Below are 27048 nucleotides of genomic sequence, written 5' to 3' on the forward strand. Positions count from 1 at the left end.
ATGCCTTTTGTTTTAACCTGACACTAGATGGCGCCTAATACCATTCATTTGCCAAAAAAAACATATTTGTAATGATGACGCGTTCAAGTTTGGTACCAATAGCAACGTGTATGTGGGAATATGCACATTTAAAACAAAAATTAAGTAACTAAAAAAATATATAATTACAGAAATAATCGATAACCTCTAAAACTACTCATTCTGCTCGCAGTTTGATAAAGCAGGAGATATTTTCGAATTGTCTTCACTGCGATTCCGTAGTTGGGAGTTCCTCCCCGTAGACATGATATGGCCCTCCCCACATTTAAACATGGCCGCAGTGTCTACGATTCTAGTAGTATCGTAGGATATAATCAGGCTGAACTCTTCTAATCGGGAATGCAGTACTGAAGGATATGGTATCCGATGCTAGTCTTTCGCCGTGTTCTGGTCTCGGCTTTGAAGATGTATGACTCCAAACTAACGGAAGAGTTTTAAGGTTGCAGTGGAATAAGAGAGACTCGAAAACTTAATGCACAACATCACTGCACCAGTCTAACGTGAAAGGACGGTACCAGTCGAGCTTGCTGGCTGGCAGTAGGAACATCGTGAGTAAAGCTCAGTGTTGCAAACAGGATAAATTAGCAGACGTTTCAGGCGCCTTTTAGTGAGTAAAGGTAACAAACGACAGTGGTTAAAATCTTCAAACAATGGACCAAACTTTAAACTTTATTTCTACTGGCTAGCGTGGAGCTGACTGGCTCGCTAACGATTTAGTGCTTGAATTTTTTTTTTTTAATTCGGGACATTATTATTGTTGCTTGCTGGATTTAGCTAACGTAAATTAGCCTACCAGTAAGTTCACGTTACTTCGGCAACGTTGGGGAAGGCTAGTTCCAGTCTTGCTCTCATTTCAACTTTGACTAGCTAGTGAACGAACCTGCTAGCCACTCGCAGTGCAAGATGTTTTCTGTCAAACCTTTGAAGCCAACATTTAAGTCCTACCTTCCTCCTTTACAGGTGAGTGTTTTGATCCCTATCGAACGTCATCATAATTTATGACGATTCAAAAATGCGTATCGTTAACTGTGAAGATCACACTTTGCTTAGTTAGATTGAACAAATTCCCGCTATCTAAACATTTAGAGGCAGTTTAGTTTGCTAACTACGTAATGTCATATGTTACGAGGAATATTTTGGGGAGACACCCTTTCCCCTCTCGGTTGTTTGCAAAATGGTAAATCAAACTGGTTTAACAGGGTTTGGTGTTTGGATAGCCCGATAGCAACACGTGTTTAATAAAGAACGCCAAAAGTCTGGATAATTTTAAATTCGTCATTACAGATGTTTATTAGCTTAGCGGGTTTTTGTGGAGAATTGTTGCTCTGAATTGCTTTGCATTTTTGACACTTTTTTATACATTGAGGTGCAAAAGTTGTCATAATCTCAATATGCCGTTTTCCAGCTATATTGATATTGCGTGCATCTGATTCTATTTTGAAAATAGACCGATTTGAAGAAGACTCCCCAGCCCGCAAAGAAATTAGAAGCAAAGTTACTTCCAGGTAGGTCTCACTGCTGACGTCTTGTTAAAAGGTACTGCATTTTAAAGCGGGATTGTATTTGTCTATTGCAGGCAATAAGCCATTATATTCTCCATTGTATAAAAGTTAAACGTATTGCCACACTTGTGTTCATAACACTTGCATTGGGTAACTTTGTTTACTAAACCTGTTAAGTAATATGACCTTGTTCTATGAGGGAAATATTTCTGAAGGAAAGCCATTACTGCACCCCAGTCTTGGTTCAGAGAATTGCAGTTCATTATAGAGCATGGTGTCTGCTAATGTTTTTCAGTGGAAATTATTCATTTTAACTGTGAGATGATAGAAAAGGGGGTGGGGTGAGGGTAATGGTTGTGATGGTTATGTAAGCAAGACACAGTGGTTTGCAGTATTTACTGCTCTACTTGTAGTCATTGTCCATTAGTTTTCTCAACAAATTCTGTCATATTAACTCTCAATCTTGCTTAGGGGCACAGATCCTCTGTCTTTGAAGGCTTCTGAGTTCCTGTCAGTCGCCATGGTTATCCAGTCCTGGGCCCCCTTTTCATTACCATTGGGTTAACAATGCCTTGGTGCAAGAAAGACTTTGTTCCAGAGGTGATCTCTTCTTTCTATGAAAGGAGAAAAATGCAAATGTATCACGGGAGAGGGGGGAATATGCTGTTTCAGGAGCATGACACAAGAAGTGCACAACTATGTTGTATTTGTAGTTGTCAACTGTACCTAGTTGAGAGGCATGTGGTTTTATGCGCAGTTGTACTGCTTTAATTATTTGGAGTATGTGGTTGATTTTCACTGTGTAGTGTATGAGGATCTTTATCCTTTGTGACCTGTTGACAGAGCAGAATGATTTTCATTTGCTTCCCGTCTGATTATGTGAATAAAATGCTCCTGCCTTTGGCCAGATCAGTCTAATTTCCTCCCTGATTTATTTTTATTTCCCCCTGTCTTAACTCTGAGATTAAACTCAAACTTTATCAGGATATTGAGAATGTCCACGTCTCAACAAACATTGTGCGTCTTTTTCAGGGTTGTTTGACTCGCTGTTTGGAGCTTAGTTACTACTTTTCTTGGCTTTTCCTGTTTCGATTGTGTCAAGATTAGATACGTTCGCTATAATTAAAAAGCAGACAAGCAGTACCTACATTTGAGAGAACAGAAAAAATTGTAACCTGAGAATATCAGTTGTTGCTTTGTATCTGTGTGAAGATTACATTTAGGTGCTACCAAAAGAATATATGCCCTGTAGTTGTCTATTGTAGATATTTTTGATTGCATTACGTATTACCAGCAGTTGGTATAGCCTAATTGAATAATCATTTTCATACTGAAATCAATGAACACTTGTGTTTTGTTTTCTTAGAGGACAGAATACTGCTGCTAGTGTTAGCACCTGGCGTGGTATCAATATTACACGTTTATTTCTCTTGGATATTGCATCCTTTCATTAAGAAGAGCTGCACACAGTTCAGTATAGGGTGTGGGTGCCCATAAGGTTCACAGCATCTGGGACTTTGTGATGAGTTTGTATCTGTGACTGTGGAGGCCTTCACAGACATGTTTCATGCATGGAAAGTCTACCAGTCGAGAGCATCATGAATCTGGGGGCTGCAGTGTGTAAATGGCCAATTGGGCTGCTGGGTGGCTCATTTGTGTAAGGCAAAACGCTGTGTTGTATGGATGTCCCACCATCTCGAATCGACTCTGGACTGTGCCTGTCCTGACTGTGGCCGGTAGCCCCATAGGGCAGTGCGTAATTGGCTGTTGCGTCACTCAGGGTACTGGAGGTGTCAGTTGGTTAGATGTCTGCACTTCATCACTCTGTAGTGACCCCCATTCCGACTCAACTCACTGTGAGCTTGCCTGTGGGCTGTGGTGTGAAAAGAATCAAGAGGAGAACTGTGGTTGTCTTCACTCGCATGGATTTGGCTACAAATAGTAATTGGATATTCCAAATTAGGGTGGGAAGTGGATCTACCCAGCCCCAAATTGGGTGCAAATTAAATTTTATTTTAAAGTTTTTGGTGCAAGAATATTGAATAAATATTCTTTGACTAATTACTGTTGGATTGTCCTGCTGATTGCTTGCTTTATGTTAAAATGAAATGCAAATAAATTAAGTTCAGTACCTAGCCTATATTGTGCACATTGCTAATACCATAAATTTGCATGAGTTTAATCATCATGTGGTGAACTCCCACATAACTAACCGTAAATGGGCCCAGAGGGGAGGTGGATACGTGAAATGTTCTATAAATTAAAATAAGCAGGCGCCAACTGATGCGATTTCAAAATGTAAATATGCAAATATGAATTTAGTAACTTTTTTTCTTGTTTTCAATGTGATGAATGCAGAACTTATGTGGTGGGAGAGGTCCAGTAGTCCTAGTTTGCCCCAGGAGCAGAACATTTAAATGAGGGCTTCAGATAGCCTAATTTTTTAGGACGCCTATGTAAGAGTGTAATGCACATGTTACAAAATATGAAGTGAAATGTATCTGAAAATACATCTCTACCCTTTGTTATTGCCTCCTTTTGCGCTAGATAATGTGAGATGTACAGTAGGATGTTTTAAAAAAATAGGTTTTTCTGTAAGCCTCTGCAGACTTGCCGTTTGTACACCTCTAAGTATGAGGGTACTGCAACATTTCCTCCTTTTGTCGTCGGGTGTGAATAAATGTTGTGCTCTTGATCAGCTTAAAAACGGCATTTTCTTCCTGGCTCCTTGTCAGATGTTTAAAACGGTGAGACTGAACAGCCGTCTGGACTGCTACATCCACAAACTGCCGTCTTATTTTTAAAAAAAGAAAAGAAAAATGAGTGTGCAACTGTCTGAGTGTACACCAACTCACCAGGTTACTGAAGTGTTCTCCTCAGCTTTTGTTGATTAAGCAACAGTTGGGTGTGAAGTGAGGCTGCATGTGTTGGTGAGCTTTCAAAGCCTAGCAAGGGAGTTTTCTGTCTTGTTAAACTGGTTTCCTGTAGCTACAGGATGCCAGAAATCATGAACCAAATCAAGATACAACTCCAGACGAACCTAGAAGGCAGAAGTACTGGAAACAGTGGAAATGTCAACTGTAACAGCGTGTTCCCGTCAGTCACAGTTCCATCAAGTGTTTGTTTTCACACTAAAGATTTACGGTATTACAAGGAGAAGCAACATATAAAATTGTGCAAAAAATACGGGTTGTTCCAGAGGCTGGCATAGATGCTGCTCAGTTGTTTTTGTTTTTCAGTGCATGTGTACCTCAGTGTTTTATTTGGATAAATATTGGGGCTCCTCGCCAGTTGCTGATCTTCAAATGAACGCTCACTTCCCACCAAATGTGGGTGAAAGGCACTTGTGATGGGTAATTCATTTAGCCTTACCAGCCACTGTAGCAGGTGGTCCATTTTGCATTTAAGTTGAACCCTTGTGTTTAGTGCATTGCTGCTTCCATTTAGTTCTTTATAAACCAATTACACTAATGTAGTAGCAGTAGTAGAAGAACTTTATTAATCTAAAAAAGGGAAATTGCTTTATCTCAGGCACCATAACTGCCGACATAAAAACACAGTATGACTCAGGCGAGACAAAACATGTAAATGCAGGATTTTCAACCATTTCTGATACTCGGACCCCCACTCAGGCTCAAAGACATCACGGGGATCTGATGGTGGCTCGGTGGGGTGACTGGATATTGGACAACCTGCAGGCCCATAATTGAAAACTTGGGCACCGATGTAAACTTGGCATAATATGTTGTTTGCTGGAAAAAATTCTGTGGCTCTTGAGTTCTGATCGATGTCTGCATTTCTGAATTGTTTAGTTGCACTGGCTGGTTTTCAAAAATTATTATTCTAAGCCTAGCATTCAGTTAATTAGCTCTACAGACTGGAACAGATTTCTTATCTTCTATAACCCTATTGTACTATTGCTCATGTGCTTATTGTTCAGGAAGCTGCTCCATAAACCTTGGGTAAGTTGCACTCCATTACGCAATGGAATGGGAAAGGGTTTCAGGTTTTTCAACAGCTCTGCGAAGTGGGTACACTGTCGCTTTCTAAACAATTCCTTAAAAACGACCTTGGGAGGTTGACAAACAACCTTGGGATGTGGACAAGTGCTGAGTTCACTACTTGTACGGTGGGATCTTTGGAACATTTTGCAGTTCTGTCTTTTCTGCCCTTGTAATTCACCAAGGCAAGATAAGCCTTCCCTGTTTCCAAAATAGAAGCTGCTCACATAGTTCCGCTTTTGTTTACCGGTGAAACAGAAACTGCCCCCTTCAGATGGCACTCCTCTGCACCACCGTGATGGTGACCCGTAAACAAGGCTACTTTTAGAGCAGAGTGCTAGGTTGCAGGGTTGATCGTCCTTGTGGTGCTTTACAGACTGCTAAATTGTTGACTGGGGAGCAGTGCCCTGTCATTACACGCCTGGGCGGCGGGCGACTGCCAGAGCGTTGGTTTGTTTGTGTCAGTGTCATTTACAGAGTCCTGCAGAGAGAAGTGAGAGCGCGCTGTGTGTGTGTTTGAGTGTGTGCTGGGGGGAGACGGGCGCTAACGTGTGCGTCACTGGGGGGGCTATTCGGCAGTATGATTTCCTGAAGCGTTGCTCTGGTGAGCAGGTGCCTGTGCTGGCCAAGGCTCGGGTGTGGGTAAAAGGTGTTGAGGTGTTTATACTAAGCTTTAATGGAGGCATTTCTTAAGCCATTTTTAGCCAGGTTGGCTTCAGTCATTGGTTTAGTTGCTGGCCATGCATTTGTTTGCTTTATGCATACGCACATTTGCCTTCAAAATCCTAAAATAATGGCCAGTGTTCTGTGAGTTTTGGAGGTCTATCTGTCTCGTCTTTTTTATAACAGAGTCCAGCCCCTTGCAGGTCCTTGTATTTCATTGTCTTTTATTTCCACATTAAAAAAACAAGCATGTTTTTACCTCCTGGAGGAAGTTTCTACTTACCGCCATTTCCCAGCTCTGCTTCCCTGCCCCACCCTCGAGCATGCCATCGTTAAGCCAGACCTTTTCCGAGAGCTTTCAGGGGTCAGAGTTCAAAGGTTGCACAATGGTCGGTACGGGATGGGGAGGTGGGTGAGGGGAGAAGGCGGAATCTATTCAGTTCTCTTATCTTCATGCTTCAGTAAGGCACTGCCTGCCTGTAAGTAGAGGTTGTGTTCTTCTGCAACATCTCTGGCACCTGTTCTTCTGAGGGCAGATTCAACCACTGAGCCAAGAGCTGTGCAGTCTCTGTGCTGCCAGAGTTTACACAGAGCTTGCATTCTCCTCTCTGGGTTCTCTCAGTGTGTCTGAAAGGGTCTTTATCCACAGCTGTGTGGCATTTAGCTGGCCATTATGGCGTCTCGACTCCTATTTCACACCAATTCTACAGACTGCAGAAGCTGTCCTGTTTGTGTTGTTGTGTTCCTGTGCTGGTGATTGGGTGAACTGCCTGACTGCTGACGTAATGCTGGTGCTCTTATAGGGGAGAGGCAGGGACATACCTAATTTGGAGTAGGCTCACTTAAAGAAGGGCTGCTATGTAGTAACTTAAAGCTTCAGACATAAGTTTATTTTCTATCTTGGCAGCCAGGATTTTTTCATCTGTTTATTGGCTGATAAACTTTGACTCTGTACTAATAGTAAAAGAATTATGATAAACGCCATCCAGATGGTAGCTCTGTGCCATACTGGTAAACTGAGCAATCACCTGTGCAAACAGTGTGCAAGGTGTTTAGACAGGTTGCCTCTATATGCAAAAAAAAAAAAAACCACAATATGCAGCATCACATTTTGGCCAGGAGGATGTGGAACAATCGTGGTTCTGTCCTGTCCAGGGTTTTTACACCATCGTATACATGCATAGCCCCTCTGTGTGCCAGCGCTGTCAGAGGAAGCGTGGACAGCACTCACGCGGTGTTTTATTTAGGGGTGGGGCTTCACTTCATTTAAATTGAAGCCACACTGCTGGTCCTGTCCCCAGTTGCGGTCGCTCGGTTACCAAAACGGGCGTTCCCCCCCACCCCGCCCCCTTCTCGCTCCGCCCTCCTCTCGATCCTCCTGGATGGGAAGCCCCTCTGCAGAAGGCCTGGCTCTGGCTCCGCCTCCCACCCCTGAGATGTTTGTTGCCTAATGTTACGGCAGGAAGAAACCCTACCGCACTGTGGCGTAAACGGCCCAGTAACACATTTATTATACATCATATTATGCATCTCTCACATTTATGTGCTGCAGCTCCTCACACAGCAGACAGGAGCGCTACACGGGTGCACTGGGGACAGAACCCACGCAGAAAGGTGCTCTTTGGAAGAGGACACCCTGGTACAGGGAAAGAACCGGAGGGCTCTCTCTAATGCGTGCTACTGTTCCTTAGTTTGAATGGTGCACTCAAAAAGAGCGGTGTTAAACTGCACCAGCCTCTGTACCGGAAGCTTGCGAAGGGCAGAGATGCCTGTTCAAGATGCGCAGGTTTTGTCAATGGGTGGCATAGTGAAACTGTATAGCGCTTTGTGTGTTTGTTAGTTCCCTTGCTCACTCCCTTTTAGGCGATTTGTTTTTGTTCGTTGTCCTGAATTGCCCTTCACGGTGCCTGGAGACTCTTCTTGTGGATTAAAGTAACATTTGGAAGCAGACAAAAAATTTATTTCTTTGATATCCTCTCAGCTTAAATTGTTAGCCATTTGGCAGTTTACCAACATTGTTTTAAAAATAAAAAAATAGGTCTGCTTCTTTTCCCACACTCAGATGACCCATGCATGTGAATCTCATTGGGAGGGCACATTCTGTTCCTCTTGTTTTCCCTCTTAGTTTTGTTTTTGCGCTGCAGACATGGAGTGAAGCGAAGTAAAGTAAAGCAGTATTTTCCCCTGAAAGCATGAACGTGTGACAACAGTGTTTAATAGTGAAACGTCCACAGCTGGGTAAGGTGGCTGTGTGGCATGTGATATTGCAGACCCATTCACACTGAGAGTGAAGCAGTCTGTGATATTACAGACCCATTCACACTGAGAGTGAAGCAGTCTGTGATATTGCAGACCCATTCACACTGGGAGTGAAGCAGTCTGTGATATTGCAGACCCATTCACACAGGGAGTGAAGCAGTCTGTGATATGACAGACCCATTCACACTGGGAGTGAAGCAGTCTGTGATATTGCAGACCCATTCACACTGGGAGTGAAGCAGTCTGTGATATTGCAGACCCATTCACACTGGAGCCTGGGTCATGAAGCGCCTGCTTTGCGCTGGTGTCTGTTGGAGGTTCGTGGGTGTGTCATGCATCTCTGACAGAAAGGGCAGGTTGATTCAGCGCACTCTGCTCTCTGGCCTTTCAGGTAAATGGCAGTGTGCTGTTGGGCCTGACGTGGGCTCTGCACCCAGGTTAAAGAGGGGTCCGCTGATTTGGGACTAATGAGCTTCATATGTGGAGGGGCCAGGAAGGGAAACGCTTTCCCCCTCAGGGCTGCCCAGCTGTAGTGCAGTCCCCGTCGCGTCAGGCTGTTTGCTGTGGCTCTGTACGTGGGCGTACGGCTTTGTCTGCAGCAGCTTAAATTTGGTACACTGCCGTCCCACGCTTTGAGGAACCGGCTGTGACGTCGAGGACTAATGCAGATTGTTTCTGCTGAAAAACCACGCGGCTGAATTGTGCTGGTTCTTATTTGTGGAACTCCTTAATTGGGGCCCCGTTCTGCGGTCGCAAGGCCGCAGTTGAGCGCAGGGCTGTTTTAAGTTTACAGGCAGGGTTGACACACACAGCCTGTGGCACTTCCTGACGGCCTTTTAAAGGGGGGACACATGAGGCCTCTGCTGAGGGCCGGCCCCACCCTTCACTTCAGACAGTCCAGCTGAATTACTGTAGGGAACCCCCCCCGGTCACTCACTGTACGTTTCTTCCTGTTTACACAAGAGGAAAATTAATGAATCGGATGAAATGTCAGCCTCCTTAAGTTCAGTGCTTCCCTGCCTTTGAAGTGTGTGCTCTTTACATTTCTGTGCAAAAAATGGATTAAATGGCCACATAACAGTTTTTGTTAGGACTGAGGCTGTTAAAGAAGGATGGAATGGACTCCCTGAGTTGAGATTCCGTAGCTGAGCTTGGTCTCCTGGTTCAGGTCTCCTCCCTGACGGTCTCGGGCATGTAATGTTCCTGTGTGAAGCCACTGTTTTCCCAAAAAGAGCTGCCACTATCCCTGGTCTTAAGCAGCAGGTCTCTGGGTTTCTCTGGACAGCGAGAGACAGGACACAGAGACCTGTGATCTGTGCTGAGGGAAGCTGAGCAGAAATAATGGTGAGTCATGCTGCTCTAGCTAAGACCTCTGAAGCTCTTGGCAGCTAAGCTGGAATGGTCATTCAAAAAAATGTAAAAAGTGCCGTTTGTAAGGGGGAGGAAAGAATCCCATAAATGGCGTGAAATCCATGGTTTGCAGTCTGTAAGGAATGGCCTTTGGCTTTCGGCTAGGAAAGGGGAAAGGGGAAGCCTATTAAACCCTCTGTAGGTGTGCTAACAGGGGGGCATGATGTGAGCTTGAGGTGCTTTCTCAAGCCCCAGTTCAGTAAGGCAGTTTTTACCTTCACTAATCACTACACTGTACACTGAAAAAATTGTAGGAATTCAGGAATTGATTTGCCTGTGGGGAGAAACCGGTTTCGTTGAGCTGATGGGAACCTGAAGGAACAGCCTTGCAGATGGTAATCAGAACGCTGGAATGAATTGGTAAAGGAGTCACTCCATCTATGTTTTGATTTTTAATTCCTTTAATATTGCCCTCCAGCCTTCAGCTCCCCCATGACTCTTTTCCTGCTCATGTCATTGGCTTCGTTGTTGTGGGTGGTGTCACTGTTCTTTAGCTTCAGGGAAAGGTGGTCACACAACCTTCCTAATCACTTCACTTTAGCAAAGTCTTTTAAATAACCGGTCTGTTTTGGGAAAGGCTATAAGGTGACTTGGCTTGTTTCTGGTCTCTGAAATGTACCCTGCAGTGTTAGATAGGATGACGCAGCACAACTTGTTTCCAGTGTGCAAATTGCTGGCAGACACTCCATTATCCTGGGCTATTTGCAGCGCTCACAGTTTAACTTCCATAGCCGTAAACATTCAGTTCACACGGCTTCTCTAACGGCATGTTTCTTTGGCCATTTGCAGTACGGAACCTTGCTCAAGGGAAACAAAACTGCAGTGCCTCACCTGAGATTCACACCCGGAGCCCACATGTCTGGGCCCATTCCAAGTGTTCTAACTCTTACGCCACACATCCAGTCTTCTGTTATGTTCATGAAGCTTGTGTACATCCAGATGCCCTGTTTGTCATTGCAGGAGAGATCGTGGTGAACGAGGTGAACTTCGTCCGGAAGTGCATCGGCGCGGACAGCAGCAAGGACGATCTGTGGGGCAAGCTCGTCTGCACCAACTTCAAGATCTCCTTCATTACCCATGATGCATTGCCCCTGCAGGTACCTGCTGATTCCCGGAGCTTTGGGTTTTACTCGGACCATTTTACATTCACCACTTTGTGTTCTCATATTATTGAAATGTTTTTACCTCATTTACATCTACAAATACTACTTTTTACTGTTCTGTTGCCATTTTAGATATGGCCACATTTCAGACATAATATTTCACTCCTTTCAGTTCTCTCACTGTTTTGCTTATATTTGGTAAAGTTTTGTGTCCTGACTCTAGACTGTCTTGGGCTTAAGACAGCAGCAGCTTGTTTTTGGACTTGTTTGTAGAATGGGGAGAATGATGAGAGGTATTCTGCCCATCCCTTATTACTCTGCGATCCTGTTGTAAACATTGGCAGATACTTCATAGAGCTGTTCTCCCTGCGTCTCATCTGGTCTGCGAAAGAACCAGTTTTTTCCACCAGACTCATTCTGGCCGGGTTACGTGCGCGTGGCCTGTCTGCATGCGAGGAATCGTGCGTGTGCGTGTGCACGTGCACGTGCGTGAGCCCTGTGATCGCTGTGTGTCAGGTTCTGCCTTAGTCAGCAGGTGATGGCGCTGCGGCTGGAAAAGCTGAACCTGCTCCCCCCGCTCGCTCCGCTTTTCCACACGGAGCTCAAAACAACGATTCGCAGATGTTTCCACAGCCACTCGTCTTCACCCAGCATGCGGTTCACACGGGTGCTTTGTGTCTGCACGTTACAGGTCTCCAGCTTTCGTTTTAGTGTGGGCGGGGGAACCGTTTACCCCAGCCAAACAGGAGAAGGATGAAGGGTTTTACGATGCGTGCGGTCTGTTTATTCAGATCGGTACTGTAATTGATTTTTTAAGTGTTTTATTACCGTAAATGCGGCGGGCACACCCAAAGCTGCTTTCTTCCCCATCAGGAATAGAGGCTGGTTTGAAAATAAGCCAAATGCGTGGCGGAAGAAGAGCGTACGGTAATTGGTTTGCGACGCACTCTGCCCCGCCCCTTCTCCCGCTTCACGGCGGAGCTCACTGTGTTGCTTCCTCCTCAGAAGTTCCAGTACAGGACCCGGCTGCTGGGAGAGCACGACGTTCCCCTGGCCTGCGTGGAGCAGGTGGTCACAGGTGAGAGAGGCGGGCGGGCGGAACGCCTGGGCGGGCTGCTGTGCCCCGCGCTGTGTGGCGTAGCGTAGCGTAGCGTAAGATAGCGTAGCATGGGCCCCAGCGTGCATCATGTCCTATACCAGTACATTAAAAACTAACTGGGGTGACAGGGATGTTGTAACTCATCAGAGAGAATTAGCTTTTTTCCTAAATGTGTGTTGCGTTGGTTTATGACAGAACGATTTGGCTCTCGTTCATTCAGGTGAGCACAAGCCCTGTAAGACTGTTTAATGTATTTGCAGCCCTTCCCTGTTAAATAAAGTACTGCGTTTGACAGCTGTCCTTCAGGAGGGTTTTACTTCATGCCGTTAATGTGCAGTGTTTTAACACAAGGCCATGTTACTGTACACCGAGGTCTGAGTGCTGTGTGTGTGTGTGTGTGTGTGTGTGTGTGTGAGTGGACACACAGCCCTGAGGCCTCAGAGAGATGTGTGTATATGTGTGAATGGACACACAGCCCTGAGGCCTCAGAGAGATGTGTGAATGGACACACAGCCCTGAGGCCTCAGAGAGAGATGTGTGTATATGTGTGAATGGACACACAGCCCTGAGGCCTCAGAGAGATGTGTGTATATGTGTGAATGGACACACAGCCCTGAGGCCTCAGAGAGATGTGTGTATATGTGTGAGTGGACACACAGCCCTGAGGCCTCAGAGAGATGTGTGTATATGTGTGAATGGACACACAGCCCTGAGGCCTCAGAGAGATGTGTGTATATGTGTGAATGGACACACAGCCCTGAGGCCTCAGAGAGATGTGTGAATGGACACACAGCCCTGAGGCCTCAGAGAGATGTGTGTATATGTGTGAATGGACACACAGCCCTGAGGCCTCAGAGAGATGTGTGTATATGTGTGAATGGACGCAGCCCTGAGGCCTCAGAGAGATGTGTGTGTGAATGGACACACAGCCCTGAGGCCTCAGAGAGATGTGTGAATGGACACGCAGCCCTGAGGCCTCAGAGAGATGTGTGTATATGTGTGAATGGACACACAGCCCTGAGGCCTCAGAGAGATGTGTGTATATGTGTGAATGGACACACAGCCCTAAGGCCTCAGAGAGATGTGTGTACATGTGTGAATGGACACACAGCCCTGAGGCCTCAGAGAGATGTGTGTACATGTGTGAATGGACACACAGCCCTGAGGCCTCAGAGAGATGTGTGTATGTGTGTGAATGGACACACAGCCCTGAGGCCTCAGAGAGATGTGTGTACATGTGTGAATGGACACACAGCCCTGAGGCCTCAGAGAGATGTGTGTATATGTGTGAATGGACACACAGCCCTGAGGCCTCAGAGAGATGTGTGTATATGTGTGAATGGACACACAGCACTAACACTAAGCTGCAGCATAAATCTGTCTGTGCTGCTCAGTTCCTGTCATACTGACCTTCCTTCAGTGCAGATATACTACGGCATGGGCTCCTGACAAGCCACAGAGGCCTTTGCCTTTTTTTTCTTTCTTATTTTCATAGTGCACACAATATATTTATCCTGTCAGAAGCATCACTCTCTCCCACCAATCTGACCCCCATAAACTCAGTATTGGATCCTGTCAGTGTTCAGTCTCCTCACAGGAAGGCTTTGTTCTTGGCTGTTTAAATCACGGCTTTATGATTTTCCCACCCCTGCCAGATCCCTCCGTGTCCAGTGCTTGTTTTCCCACCATGCCTTAATGCCTTTCTACGCCCGCTCCCCCCTCTCCACCAATCCCACTGCGTGCGTCTGTATATCCCAGCAGTGCTAGAAGGCCCTCAGCTCATGTGATTATACCTGTCAAGCGTGAGATCAAACAGACTCTCACCTGTGATGTGGGAGCCAGGTCAGGATGAGTTCTTATTAGATCACAGCTGCTGTTCTTCACATGGCCCCAAGCTATGGCCCTGTTGGGCGTGCTCAGAGAGAAGAGGGCGTTTCTTTCTGTAGCTGCTAGGTGGTGCTTTTAAATGGCGTGGCAGGTCAGAAAGTAGGGAGATTCCTATATTTAGATGAAGATGAAGTGTTTGGTGTTGGATTAGATTTCATGCTGGATCTGCACGGGGAGAACGTAGCCCCTGACTTGGCCATACAGCACAAGGCCTTGCGGCCTCCTCTTCCTGTGCTTCCTGGGTTCTGTGCAGTGGAAGTGTGATCCAGAGGCATCCCTGCGTGTCGCCTAGACCAGCGTAACCACGCGTCCCACACACAACCGTCACTTTTCTCTACGCGTTTAAAAATAACTTTCCCTTCATAGTCTGCAGTCTTCACCATCTCCTCCACCATGACCTCATCTGGTCACCATGACTCCCCAGTTTGGTGAGGTTTCTGTGCTGTGGCCTGGAGGGGTTTGTATTCCAGCAGGCCTGGAATCTTCTCAGTGTCCCTGCCCTGTTTGCCCCCCCACACATACCTGCCCAAACGGTGATTAAGCTGTGTGATTCTGGTGTGGAAGTACAATGCAACACTTGTAGCTCATAAATAAATTGTTACAGTGCTGGTGAACACACTGAATCTAGTGCAGTCTGCTGCAGTTTCTGTCCATAACTTCATGTCTTGTGGGATAAAGATAAAGTCCTATTTGAATTTTACTGCCAGGCTGATGAAAATCGAGAAAAATGTAATCAGCCAGACGGCTGTGTTTCAGGAATTTACAGTTCCCGAAATGCGGAGGGGGTTCCTTTGGGTGGGCGTCGACAGCCATCGAGCAGAAGCGAGAAGAGCCATGGAATTGCGAAACTGTCTCTCACGAGTGTGACGGGGGGGAAAACCAGATGCAGTTAATCTACGGGTTTACTAAAGTGCACTGGAGCCACCCCCTCCCGACGACTTTCATTTCCCTGCAGTTAATGTGTTGTAGCTGCATGTCTGAAACTACTTATTTTCAGCCCATTTTCTCAGCAACATTAACTGGGGTAACTCGCAGAATGTTCTCTCTGTTCTCAGAACTGCCTGAAAATGAAGAATTTCACATTTCTCCATTCTCTATGGTGTTTGTTCAATACACATATTTATTTTGCATACACACTAAAGTGATACAGAGGCGGTGTCTGGCCTGGTTTTCAGACCTGCCCATCGATTTGGGGGAAAACTGCGCAGAAACCAGCTGCTCTGCGCTGCTTATCATAGTCTCATTACTGTAAGGACATTGCCACAGTTAAACTCTAGTGATGCATTGGTGGAGGAAAGATTTGGGGGGGATCTTTATTTAGTTGATTAAAGATATCGTATGTTAAAAGTGTGGAGGGGATGCATACAGCTCTCACCTTCAGCCAACAGTCTAACACTAGTCTAAAAATACTCTCAGTTTCCTGCCACAGTGCATTTAACCCTTTAAGCAGTAAGGTCACAAATGCGTGTTCTTGACTGAATGTTGATGTTACAAAAACTACTGGTAGTTGAAAGCAGTGGAGGTCTAGAACGCTGAAAACATTCAAGAAAACCTGCTCCGCAAAAGGGTTACCAGTACAGGTGCAGGTGATGGCGGCGACCTTATCAAAGAGCTAATACAGTGACCTTCCCTCTCTGTGTCCCCCCCCCAGTGAACGACGCTAAAGGGAAGCAGAAGGTGTTGGGCTCCAACCAGAAGCTGAAGTTCAACCCCACCGAGCTCATTGTCTACTGCAAGGACTTCCGCATCATCAGGTTCCGCTTCGACGAGGCCGGGCCCGAAAGCGCCAAAAAGGTGCGTGAGGGGAACACAGGGGCGCTCTGCTGGAGCCTGCGTGGTACAGCGTGATCTCTGACACAGAGGAAGGCCCTTTTTAAATCCCAGACTCCAGCCAGCTTTATATGAAAGTGGATTAAATCAAAGAGGATTCCCACTCAACACTGAGACTCACACTTGCAGTATGTTGGACTTGTGGTGTTTTTGCAATCATTGCCAAGGACAGATTGGATTTGATTTTAATCTAGGTCTGTATTGTTTTAGAGTGCGTGGCCTTTAGAGGAAATGGATTCCATTAGTACAAGCCGGCCATATTGAAGTGCTGTAATTCAAGGTTAATAATTCCTTGAGTTCCTCTCTTACTTGATTACTCATTACTGTGTCTTCCCTGGTGCTAGTCATACATTAATCTGCAAATGTCACCGTCACATGCTTTACTGCTGTTAGTCGAGCGCAAGCTCCAAAGTGCTAATCTTATTTATTCATGCATCAGGCGTATTGAGTGAAAACACGGTGGAGTAAAGCTCACGCCAGCACCCTATTGAGCGTACCAGTGGCCCTTTGGCTCTTCTCCTCTCTCTCCCTCTCCTATCCCTTCTTTCTTCTCCTTTCCTCTCTTCTCATCCCGTTGCTCCCCTCTTCTTTCTCTTTTCCTTTCCTCTTGCCGAGAATCCGTCACATGACAGGAGATTAGAGTTCATCTGCTGGCCGACGGCTCTTTGATCCTCCTTTCCCATCTGGCGGGCGGCGTGCCTAAAATAGGGCGGGAATTATTCCGCCGTCTGAGGGAGAAACCGGGAGGGAGGGGCAGCCGTTTACCTGAGCCTCACCGCCATTTCCCGCTGCCCTTACACACTGAGCATAATCAGGCCTAACGTGTTGAATAAAATAGTTGCAGGTTAAAGTGGATTAGGCCCATTAAGGCATGCAGTTGGCACTGTGTTTGCCTAGCAGTAAAATCCGCTGAACCAGGGATTTCCCAGTCCTGGACAAGGACCGTTTCCCAGTCCTTGTCTTGGAGCCCCTTGTTTGTTTTGCCTTTTGTTCCGACTGAGCTCTTTAAGTTTGTTTGTCTGGCAAGTTACACGGATGAGCCTGCGGATGCCAAATCGAGATCCGCGCTCTGCGAGCGGCTCGTCAGGCCTCATCGGGATAGAGCTCAGTCAGGCAAAAGCAGTAGGACATGCGGGGTTACTGTGGGGTAAGGGTTTGGGAAAAGGCTGCTGTGAGGTATGTGAGTGGTGTGTCTGTTCTGGGATTGCGCTCTCATTCCGGGCATGTTTAGTTTAGTACAGGATTAAAGGGGGGAAGGCATTACTCAGCCTCTGCTCAGGGCTTTGGCTGTTTGTAGGGAAAACTGCAAGTGATGATGACTCATAGAGCGCAGAGCCGCCGTCACTGCAGCCAACAACTGTGGTTGCTAAGGGAGACGGCGGAGGGTTTTTAAAATGGACATTCCACATTTTGATCGTGACTCATTTTTGTTCTGGCAGGGGTTCGATGTCCAGGGTTACGTTACTTTACGGTTAAAGTATTAAGACCAAAAGAATGTAGTGAAACCACTGAGGGGGTGCGGCCTGTTTCTGATTTTCAGGCATGACCGTTTTCTGAGTTGGAAAGGAATTTGCACCGATTCGAAAAAATGCAAATTAAAAAATGAAAAGTGTCTGCTCATTTACCCAGCGGGTCTGGAATGGGCAGCGTGGTCTGAAGCCTTTGGAGCTGCTCAGCTCATACTGAGGTAAATGTGAAACTGAATGTAGCTGTGGTGAAGGTTCGGGCTTCAGAAACACAGGAGAAGGAGAAAGCATATTCTGATTAACATGCAGGTTTTAGTACTTCCTGACCCTTCAGCAAACACAAAGAGGCGTCTGCCTCTGGTTCCGTTGCTAACGCTCCCAGCGGCCTGGCTTCCTGCTGCGTAATACCAGCGGCTCAGACTCCAGACCTCTGCTGCAGGAGCACTGTCGGTGTGTGGCTCTGTGCTGACGCGTGTGTGTGCCTTTAGCTGAGGTGCCCACGCAGTGTCTGTAGTGCGAATCAGACATGGGCTGTACGCGTCACAGACCTGATAGAGGAACGGACCCCGCCCCCGACAGCTACTCCGCAGCACAGACCTGAGCTCTAATCTCGCCTATACCGCTGCTACATACTGCCTTTTTTACGCCCACCCCCCAGAGCAGAGGCGCGTGTGTGCGTCAGCTCTCCGGGCTGCAGTCTAAGTAATGATCATTGCACTGTTATATAATGGAGGTGGGACAGGGATGTGTTTGGGGAGGGAGTGACTGCAGTGGGCTGTTTCCAGGCTGGTTAGTGAGCTGTGGAGAATGGGTGTAGCTGCTGAAAGCACTGCGCTCTTTCTCTCTCTCTCCCTCCCTCCCTGTCCCTCCCTCCCAGCGCTACACGGTGTAATTATGGAGCAGCTCCAAGGCTCCAGTGTTTCTGTTTTTCTCTTTGTGACGGCTGGTGTGAAGCAGGTCTGTAATGGCTCGTTACGCAGGGGGGAGACTGTGGAGCCAGGAGCAGCTGTGGTGTGGGCAGAGGATGTGCAGGGCTCTGTCTGGCTCTTCCTCTTCTTGATGGACAGCGTTGTGGAGCCGCCTAACGCGAGCAGTCTCAGCTCCTCACGGGAGGCGCAGGCTGTCTGTCCCTGGAATATTGTGGCTTTCAGCAGAGACTGAACTGTCTTGGGGCTGTGCGTGCGTGCGTGCGTGCGTGCGTGCGTGCGTGCGTGCGTGCGTGCGTGCGTGCGTGCGTGCGTGCGTGTGTATATATATCACACGCCAGGGTGAAAGTCAGGATGTCTTAAATGTCATGGTCTTATTTTAGTGCCTGATGACTCCAAATGTTTGGAAAAAGACCAGCCCACGTTTTAGGAGTGAATTGACAAAAATATTTTGTGTTCATTTTCAATGACTGCATTGTTGAAAACAACAAACCATGCATGTGTTTCCGTGCGTTTGATTTCAGATGTGAGCGTCTGGGGCCAAATGCAATGATAAACATCCATTTCCAATGGGTGCTCGCCGTTATTTTTGATGGTCAAATTGAGGTTTGACGGTTGAGGGACCAGTTCACTTTCGTCTGCCTTCGGACGGGGTTTCTGCACGCAGAGCTGTAAAAAAAACGGCCGTGTGATTTAGTGGCCCAGCTGTTCCTCAGATCACCACTGTGTAAATTCTGCTCCCTAAACGTGGGATTTTGTAGGAAAGGCAGTGAGCTCCTATCGTAGGCCCAGCTTGAGTTGTTATTGAGTGCTTCCACTGTGGGCCAAAAACCTTGTGCCAAGAAAAACTTGGCTGGTCCAGAGGAACAAGTAGACGGGCTCAGAAACAGGTGAGCGGGGAAACACAGAGGTCCTTACAGACGGCGCGCCAGGCCGGAGCAGATTCCCCACCAATGGAGCGCGTCTCCTGGCTGTGGAAGTGCAGAGGAACCGCTCCCTCCGTCATGATTACGCTCCATTCTGCAGCAGCTGTGCGAACACCTCACGGGCACCTTGCTCCTGCACGCTGAGGCAGCTCTGGGCTGCTCTAGTGTAGAGGGGGATTTCTGTGGTTGGGCCGCTCTAGTGTAGAGGGGGATTTCTGTGGTTGGATGCGCTATTTGATAAATGCGCTCTGTGTTTTAAAGGTTTGCCTCGCCATTGCCCACTACTGTCAGCCGGCCGATCCGCAGCTGCTGTTCGGGTTCGAGTACATCGGGAAGCGATATTATGGCTCTTCAGGTATTCTTCCCTGTTCATTTTAAGTGACGGCATTTGACACACCCTGTACCAGATCACCTGCCAACTGAACTGTTTGTACTGTCAATAGTCTGTCATTAGCAAGTCTGGGCATGTGCAGTGCCTGCTGGAAATTCAAGGAATTCTACATGGAAAACAGTAACAGTGTGATGCCTGAATCTTTACACTCTCTCTCTAGACCATAGACCTGTTTTCCCCCCCCCCACAAAACATGGAATATGTTTATACATTTGTCAGACAAAAGTATTCCAGCTGACTATATCAGGTGCTACTAAACAGCAAATGAAGTTTTATATAAGAATGTAGAGAAGTGAAGATATAAGATGGGTCCCTGGTCTGTGCCCGTAGGTGACCGGGTCAATGGTGTGGACCGTGGAGGGGGCCTGCAAACCCCCTTGTTTGACCGTCCCTCTGAATGGGACCGGGAGATTAAGAGGACGGGGGCGTCAGAGTGGAGGGTGTGCTCCATCAATGAGGGCTATGCCGTCTCTCAAAGGTAGGGGGCGCTACATGAGTCGGGCTAAGGGGTTTTGGGTGAGGGAACTTTCCAATTGTTCCCTTGTTTTGATTCGTTTATGAACCTGCATCCATCACAACCATCAGTTCTGGATTATGATCGCAGTTTAATTCAATTCAATTTTATTTGTATAGCGCTTTTTACAGAGGACTGTCACAAAGACACTTTACAGAGTAGCAAGACAAGAGACAGAGTAAAAAGAGCAAACAGAGCAAACACCAGGCCTGAAGCCCCAAATTGCAAGTACATAAGGTAAACAAACTCCCAGTCGGGAGAAAACCCTTAAATGGCAGCGAGAAAAAACTCCCCAATGGGAAGAAATCTCGAGAGGAACCCAGCTATAGAGGGGGAGCCCATCCTCCACAGGCCAGCCTGGTGTAAAGTAGCAGAGATGCATTATCCTCGTATGGTCCTGACTGCTGGACTGTACATAAGAGGCTTCTGTGGAAGCATGCACAAGCACTCGCTGCTTACAGCAGTGCAGCTGTCACTGAAGTCACACCTGCAGTGCGGTAAATAGTTGCTGAATTTGGCCTTCTGATCTCTACTGCAGCGTTTTACAGCATCTGTTGAACTGAAAGACTCGGCAGTAAACAGCATTTGAGACCACACCATGGGGAAGTCCCGTTAGGTAGCACGTCTGAGGGAGGCTAATCAGGTCTGAGGTGGGGGACTTGAAGCCACAAGCCTTTGTAATTTTTAGATCATGACACCTTGTGTGTAGCAATTTCTTAAATCCTCATTCCGTTATGGTCAAAACAGTCTTTTTTTATCAGGTTAGTGTCTCTGTGGACCCATCCAGTGGTCTCACACAGAACAGCATTTTCTGCACAGCGTGTTCAGTTGTCTTACTGAACCCACTGACCACAAACCCTGTTGATTGACTTATGTAAAGAGATGAGTCACACAGAGACAAGATCAAAGGAGCGTAAAGCCAGACTCCCATATGAAAATGAGCTTATGATGGTTCTGTTCTGTGTGAAAATGAGCTGATGATGGTTCTGCTCCTCCACAGTCTCCCAGAGTACTTTGTGGTGCCCGCGTCCCTGGCTGATCAGGACCTGAAGCAGTACTCCAGCTTCTTCACGGGCCATCGAGTTCCCGTGAGTGTTCAGTCCCTGTTCCATCACTTCTCCATTAACCCGGATGGAATAAGAAAAATTGTTCAGTCAACGCTGAAAACCTAAAGTGCCATTTGTGTGTCGTTCGCACACCCACATACGAGGCTACAGTTGAAATATAAATTCTGAGGTGAAATGCTGTCTGTGAGGTGGCGCTGAGACCTCTAACGCAGGTCCGGTTTCCTGCTTTCCCTTGCAGCTATGGTGCTGGAACCACCCCAACGGCAGCGCCCTGGTCCGAATGGCCAGCATCAGGGACCCGGCCCAGCAGAGGAAGCTGGACCAGAGGTGAGGTTCTGAGCATGAGATGATTCCCTGGGTTTTACATGAAAGCTTGGTGTTCAGGTCCCTTCATGTTTATTTGTGCTCAGCTTTGCTTCATGAGTCTCTGTATACCTCCGTTCTGTCATCCTTCCATCATTTAACGCTGTCACTTCATGAGTCACTGTGGACCTCTTACATAATTTAATGCTGTCACTTCATGAGTCACTGTATACATCTGTTCTGTCATCCTTCCATCATTTAATACTGTTATTTCATGAGTCACTGCAGACCTCTTACATCATTTAGTGTTGTCACTTCATGAGTCAAGCCTGTGCTTGCCAGTGCACCCAGCCCTCTCCCCTCAGTCGTTTGTTTTGAATCTAAATGGGAAATGTGCGATTAGTTTGTGGAAGGCGATTTGTTGCTTTGGCTCGGTGAGCAGGCGGCGCTGTCTGAAGCCGTTCCATGATAAGCAAGAGCAAAACGGTCGGAGGAAGCGGACACAGAAGGGTGAGGACAGATGCAGGGAAACGTGCGCTGTGCTGATGAATTAACCCTCTCCCCCCTGGTAGGATCTGTAACGGCATCACGAAAAGCCACCCCAAGCGCAGCGAAGCTCTGAAGGCCGACCTGGACAAGTCCCTCCCCAACATTCAGGACATCCAGGCTGCCTTCGTCAGACTGCGGCAAGTCTGTGTGATAGGTGAGCCTGCCCTCCTGTTGGAGGGATTTTACACTGCGTGTCCTTCAATGCCTGTCATATTACTGCTGAGTTGAGAGTAGCGAATTGATCTTGGCCGATTTCAAGAAAACTGGTTCTGGTATCTTGTTCTCGCATAAATGACACGCCCCTTAAGGTGCGGGAGTAGATTACATCATCGCTTCCACTTTCCCATCGGCTTGCAGTAAATAAGAGTTTCAGCACCTCCACCCCCTCTGTAATTAACTTGGCATAGCCATTATTCATCTTCATTAGGCGTCCAGTAATACAGATCGCTTCTCAGCATATATTACTCACTACTATGGAGTGTAATTTGAGGGTTGGCATTCACTGCTAAATCTTCCTGAGTATACACTGTTTAGTGATTGTTTTGCTGAGCCACACATGTGGAATCGGACCCTGACCGCGTGCTTGTCTGACCGCAGAGCCCTTTGAAGAGTCGGAGGAGAAGTGGCTGTCGTCCGTGGAGAGCTCGCGGTGGCTCGAGTATGTCAGGTACGAGCTCACGTTTACACAGGCCAGCCGTGGTGGTGACGCACACACACCTGTGCTGGGCTAGAGCGTTCAGGTCCACATTCTGAACCGTAGCTCTGAGCGGTTGCTCTCTGTGGCAGTTCCTCTTACAGTCTGCTGTGCACTCTTAGCTGTGGGTGTCCGCGCTCAGTCGGTAGAGACACAGTAGGTACGTCAGGGTCTCTGGTTCTCTGAGGATGATGGGTACTGTTAAGTGCAGGAGCGTGACTTGTGTTGTGATTGAATGCAGTCTCTTTCTGTGCTGGTCTCCAGGGCCTTCCTGAAGAACTCTGCAGAGGTGGTCTTCACATTGGAGGGAAAATGTGCATCCGTCATTCTGCAAGGTGATACCCGGACACTAACTTTTACAGTCAAACATTGCACAACTCAACCTGTTTACCTCATAACTTAAGTCTTTTCATGGTTGTAATACCATGAAATACCAAGTTATTTGTTAGGTTAGTATTACACTTGGTGATCATAAATGGCTTTCTGTGGCTTCTTGGTGATGCTTTATTTTTGTAAAACTAATGTTCCAGCTTAGTTATGTGGCTCTGGATGAGCGTGTCTGCCAAGCGATTGTAATGCAATGTAACGCATTGTCAGATCTTGCTTGTTGTTACTTGTTATTGCTGCTCATTTTACTTGGCTCTATCCTGCTTGGTTATATCTTGGCTCAGTTCAGTGATGTGGTTTGAGGAGTGCGTGTGGCGCTCAGTGCTGACCCCCCCCCCCCCCCCCTTCCCGCCCCCCCCTGTGCAGAGGAGGAGGACCGGGACCTGAGCTGTGTGGTCTCCTCGCTGGTGCAGCTGATGCTGGACCCTCACTTCCGCAGCCTGAGCGGCTTCCAGAGCCTGGTGCAGAAGGAGTGGGTGATGGCCGGCCATCGCTTCATGGACAGGTGTAACCACCTGAAGAAGAACGACAGAGAGGAGGTCAGCGCTGCTGATTGGGTGCACCTGTGCAGGCTCCTGTAATACTCAGTGCCTCGGTAGAGAGCGTCAGGACTGCCTCCACATTTACGTCTGTCATAAAGCCACAGGTTCCAATCCTCTGTCAGTTTGAGAGGCATACAGTGCTCAGTAGAGTCACTGTATAACAGTAATGAAGCCTGTGTGTTGTATTGTGACTGTTTTAGTAATGCCAGGCTGATGCTCTAAACCTCACAGTGGCCTTCTCTGCTCGCTTCCTCAGTGTCCTCTCTTCCTGCTGTTCCTGGACTGCGTGTGGCAGCTGATGAACCAGTACCCAGCAGCCTTTGAGTTCACGGAGACCTACCTGACTGTGCTGATGGACAGCATGTGGATCCCCGTCTTCAGCACCTTCCTCTTCAACGGCCCCCAGCAGCACGTGGAACACACCAGGGTGAGGCCCCACCTACCTCTGTGACATCACTGTTAACCCCAGTTAGAGGCCTGTAAATGGGCAGTGCCTGACCGAGTCTCTCCTCTGCAGGAGTTTGCCCAGAATAAGAACATCCCGCTTGGAGAGGATAAGGCGCTGCGTTTCCCCCCGGTGTGGGACTGGTCCCAGCAGTTCAGCCTGAAGGACCAGGCCCTGTTCAACAGTCCTATGTACGTGGGAAAGGGCGCCACCTGCGTGCAGAACGGGGCAGTGAAGACATTCAGGCGCAAGGTAGGCTTCCCGCTAAGCGCCTGTGCTTTGTGATTCTCTAAACTGCTAGAAGAGGCTATATAACTGCAACTCATTATCACCATTATAGTACAGAATACCAATGAGTAACTCAAGTCCTGAAAGGCTGCAGAGTCTGCTGATTGTTCCACCCCTTCAATAAGGTTTAGTAAATTAAGTGTGTAATTGAAAGGTGACTAAAACCTAGGACCTTCTGGTATTGCACATCCCTGATCATTGATGACACTGGACTGTGGTTGTGCCTGAAGTGAGGCGCTCCCCCTGACATTTCCCTCTCGCCCCGCCGACAGAAGAACTACAGCTCCACGCTGCGGGGAGTGCCCTCCCTCCTGCGGAACGGCATGCTGGGAGATCTGGACTCGCTCCCCCGGCGGAGCTCCCTGGTGCTGCGGCTGCGGCCGGACCTGTCCCAGCAGCGGGAGGCGGAGAGCCCGTCGGAGCGCTTCCTGCGGGACTGGTTCTCCCGGCCGGCGGACCTGCAGGGCCTGCTCCTGCCCCAGCTGCTGCCCTCCCACCTCCGGCTGTGGCGCCTCTACTTCCTGCGCTGGGTCCCCGAGGCCCAGATCCCGCGCGGCGGGCCCATCACCGCCTTCCACAAACTGTCCCTGCTGGCGGACGAGATCGAGACCCTGCAGACCCGGCTCCGCCAGTACAAGGGCGGCACGCCCGCCCCCACGCCCGGCACCCCCCAGCCCGAGCAGCGCAGGATGTACTTCAAGGCCCTCTCCCCCCAGGACTCCCCCTCGGCCCCCGAGTACCTGAGCTCCTCCTTCCCCTTCTCCCCCGTGGGCAACCTGTGCCGCCGCAGCATCCTGGGGACCCCGCTCAGTAAATTCCTGAGCGGCGCTAAGATCTGGCTGTCCACTGAGACCCTGGCCAATGAGAGCGTCTGAAACCCCACACGCCCCGCCCACACGTCTATCAAATCCCCAAATTTAGCAGCTGGGACCTACAGGTGGGATGGGGAGCAGGACACAGATCTTGACAGACTTGTTTAGGATTGTCTTTCCTGCACAAGATCAATCCTGCATTGCTCAAATAGCATTAGTGCAGTTGTGCTGTGGTTGCCGTGGTTGCATTTTTTGGTGGCTAATTTTGATTTAAGGACTTAAAAATATTTGGGGGGGGAAATCAATCAAAGTTGATATTTTTGAAATTAAATGAGGAAATTTATAGAATTTATTCTGTGGTAGCTGGCATTTTCTAATCTGTTTACTTTAACATAGAATATTTTTATGTTTCCTTCTGATACCTTCTGGTAAGGTAGTGTGTGTTGTGTTGAAATTAACAGCCATTTTGAGCATCTTTTGCTAAAGGGTAAGGCTGGGGCAGGTAGTTGTAATCCTGTATATATTCCTCCATTACATGCCATGTCCTGAGGAAAAACCACAGCAAATCCATGCTATTTCCAGATTTACTTTTGAAGAAATGCGGTGGTTGGGTTGGGTTGGGTTGGGTTACCGCTAAGGCAGTGAGTTGCCTGGGGCTGGATTTATTCATTAGTTGCACTCCTGTACAGAAATGGGTAATGGGTAATAAACGCGTACTATACTTGATGCATTTTACGGACCTTGAGGCAGGCTGGATATCTGCCTGAATTTTAAGGCCCACCCGCTTCCTCTGATTTGGACGGCGGAGGGGGCGGAGCAGATGCTGCTAGGACACGCCCGGGAGGCCAGCGGGCTGGCTGGTCCCGGCGGTCGGGCGCTCAGTCCAGTGGGGTCAGTGATTGAGCCCTTCCTTTTGGGTCTTGCGGCCATGGTCTGGGTAAAGCTGGTTGCATTAGTAGCTGGAGGCACATAGGAGTATGATGTGCTGGAGTAGGGAGTATAATGTGCTGGATTGGGCCACTGTCTGTATCCAGTCACAGGCTGGGTATGTCTTCTAAAACATTCTTCCCTTGCTTAATCCACACCAAACATTACAATGCCCCTATTAATCAGCCAAATCTTTATAAAGACTTTAGTTTTCTAACAGAACAGGGTTTTTTTTTTCTTCTTTCCCAGTCTGTTCTGATAAATGTTGTACTTTGTTTAAAAGTAGGTACTTTTTTCAGTGATATCAGGATAGAATTATTTGATTTAGTTTACCACTAACTCTTAATCATAATGCACTCTGCTGTTATTGTTTGAAATTTGTGCCATTCATTTCGGCAGTTTGATATTAGTCGACAGAAGTAGTATTTATTTATTCAGTTGCGTAATACAGGTCAACTTGGGAAATCGTGAAATCCACTGTGCCTTTAAAAGGGGAATTTGGGCTTGAGCTTACACTGTATTCAAACAACTTTTTGTTCTTCTTTCAAATGTGCTTTTAAGAGCGTGCTACATTTTCACATCACTTTGTGGACTGTGTTTGAAGTCACACTGAAACCAAAGCTTGCCACCACCAGAAGCCATCTTGGAGCTGCCGCTTCACCAGTTCCCCTTTAACGCAGAAATGGCCAGATGACCATTGTGTTGTGTGTGGTCTGTGTGTGAATGGTGGTGATCTGTGCCTGAGTTTCGGGACTCCAGGGTGTTCCGTGATGAAACGCAGTTTCGCTGCGTACCTCGGTGGTGAAGAGACTCACTGTGGCCTGCTGGGTAATAACTGTCTGCACTGTAAGTGCAGTGGCACTGCCAGTAGCTTTCAGGCCACAGAAGAGCCAAGCTACGAGTCCAAATGCATACATTACCAATAACTAATACTGCAGATTTAGTGCAAATAAAGAAGCTTTAACAATTATTTGTGGACTTTTTGCATTTTTCTAACGTGGAATATGGGTGTATTGTT

At 47.6% G+C, this 27048-nt stretch overlaps 1 protein-coding gene across 1 annotated transcript; it reads left to right on the plus strand.

Moving 5' to 3' along the window:
- Positions 1-277: 277 nt before the first annotated feature.
- LOC118215628 (myotubularin-related protein 10-like) lies at positions 278-27000 on the plus strand. Its single transcript, XM_035396535.1, has 16 exons — positions 278-999; positions 1487-1544; positions 10835-10971; positions 11983-12055; positions 15615-15757; positions 19373-19466; positions 19833-19980; positions 21017-21104; positions 21322-21410; positions 21959-22089; positions 22533-22602; positions 22894-22964; positions 23383-23555; positions 23815-23985; positions 24076-24255; positions 24564-27000. Exons 1-16 carry the CDS (start codon positions 943-945, stop codon positions 25164-25166), a joined length of 2286 nt encoding a protein of 761 aa, XP_035252426.1. The 5' UTR covers positions 278-942; the 3' UTR covers positions 25167-27000.
- The last annotated feature ends 48 nt before the right edge of the window (positions 27001-27048 follow it).

The sequence above is a fragment of the Anguilla anguilla genome, chromosome 16, assembly GCF_013347855.1.
Source record: "Anguilla anguilla isolate fAngAng1 chromosome 16, fAngAng1.pri, whole genome shotgun sequence".
Classification (NCBI taxonomy): Eukaryota; Metazoa; Chordata; class Actinopteri; order Anguilliformes; family Anguillidae; genus Anguilla; species Anguilla anguilla.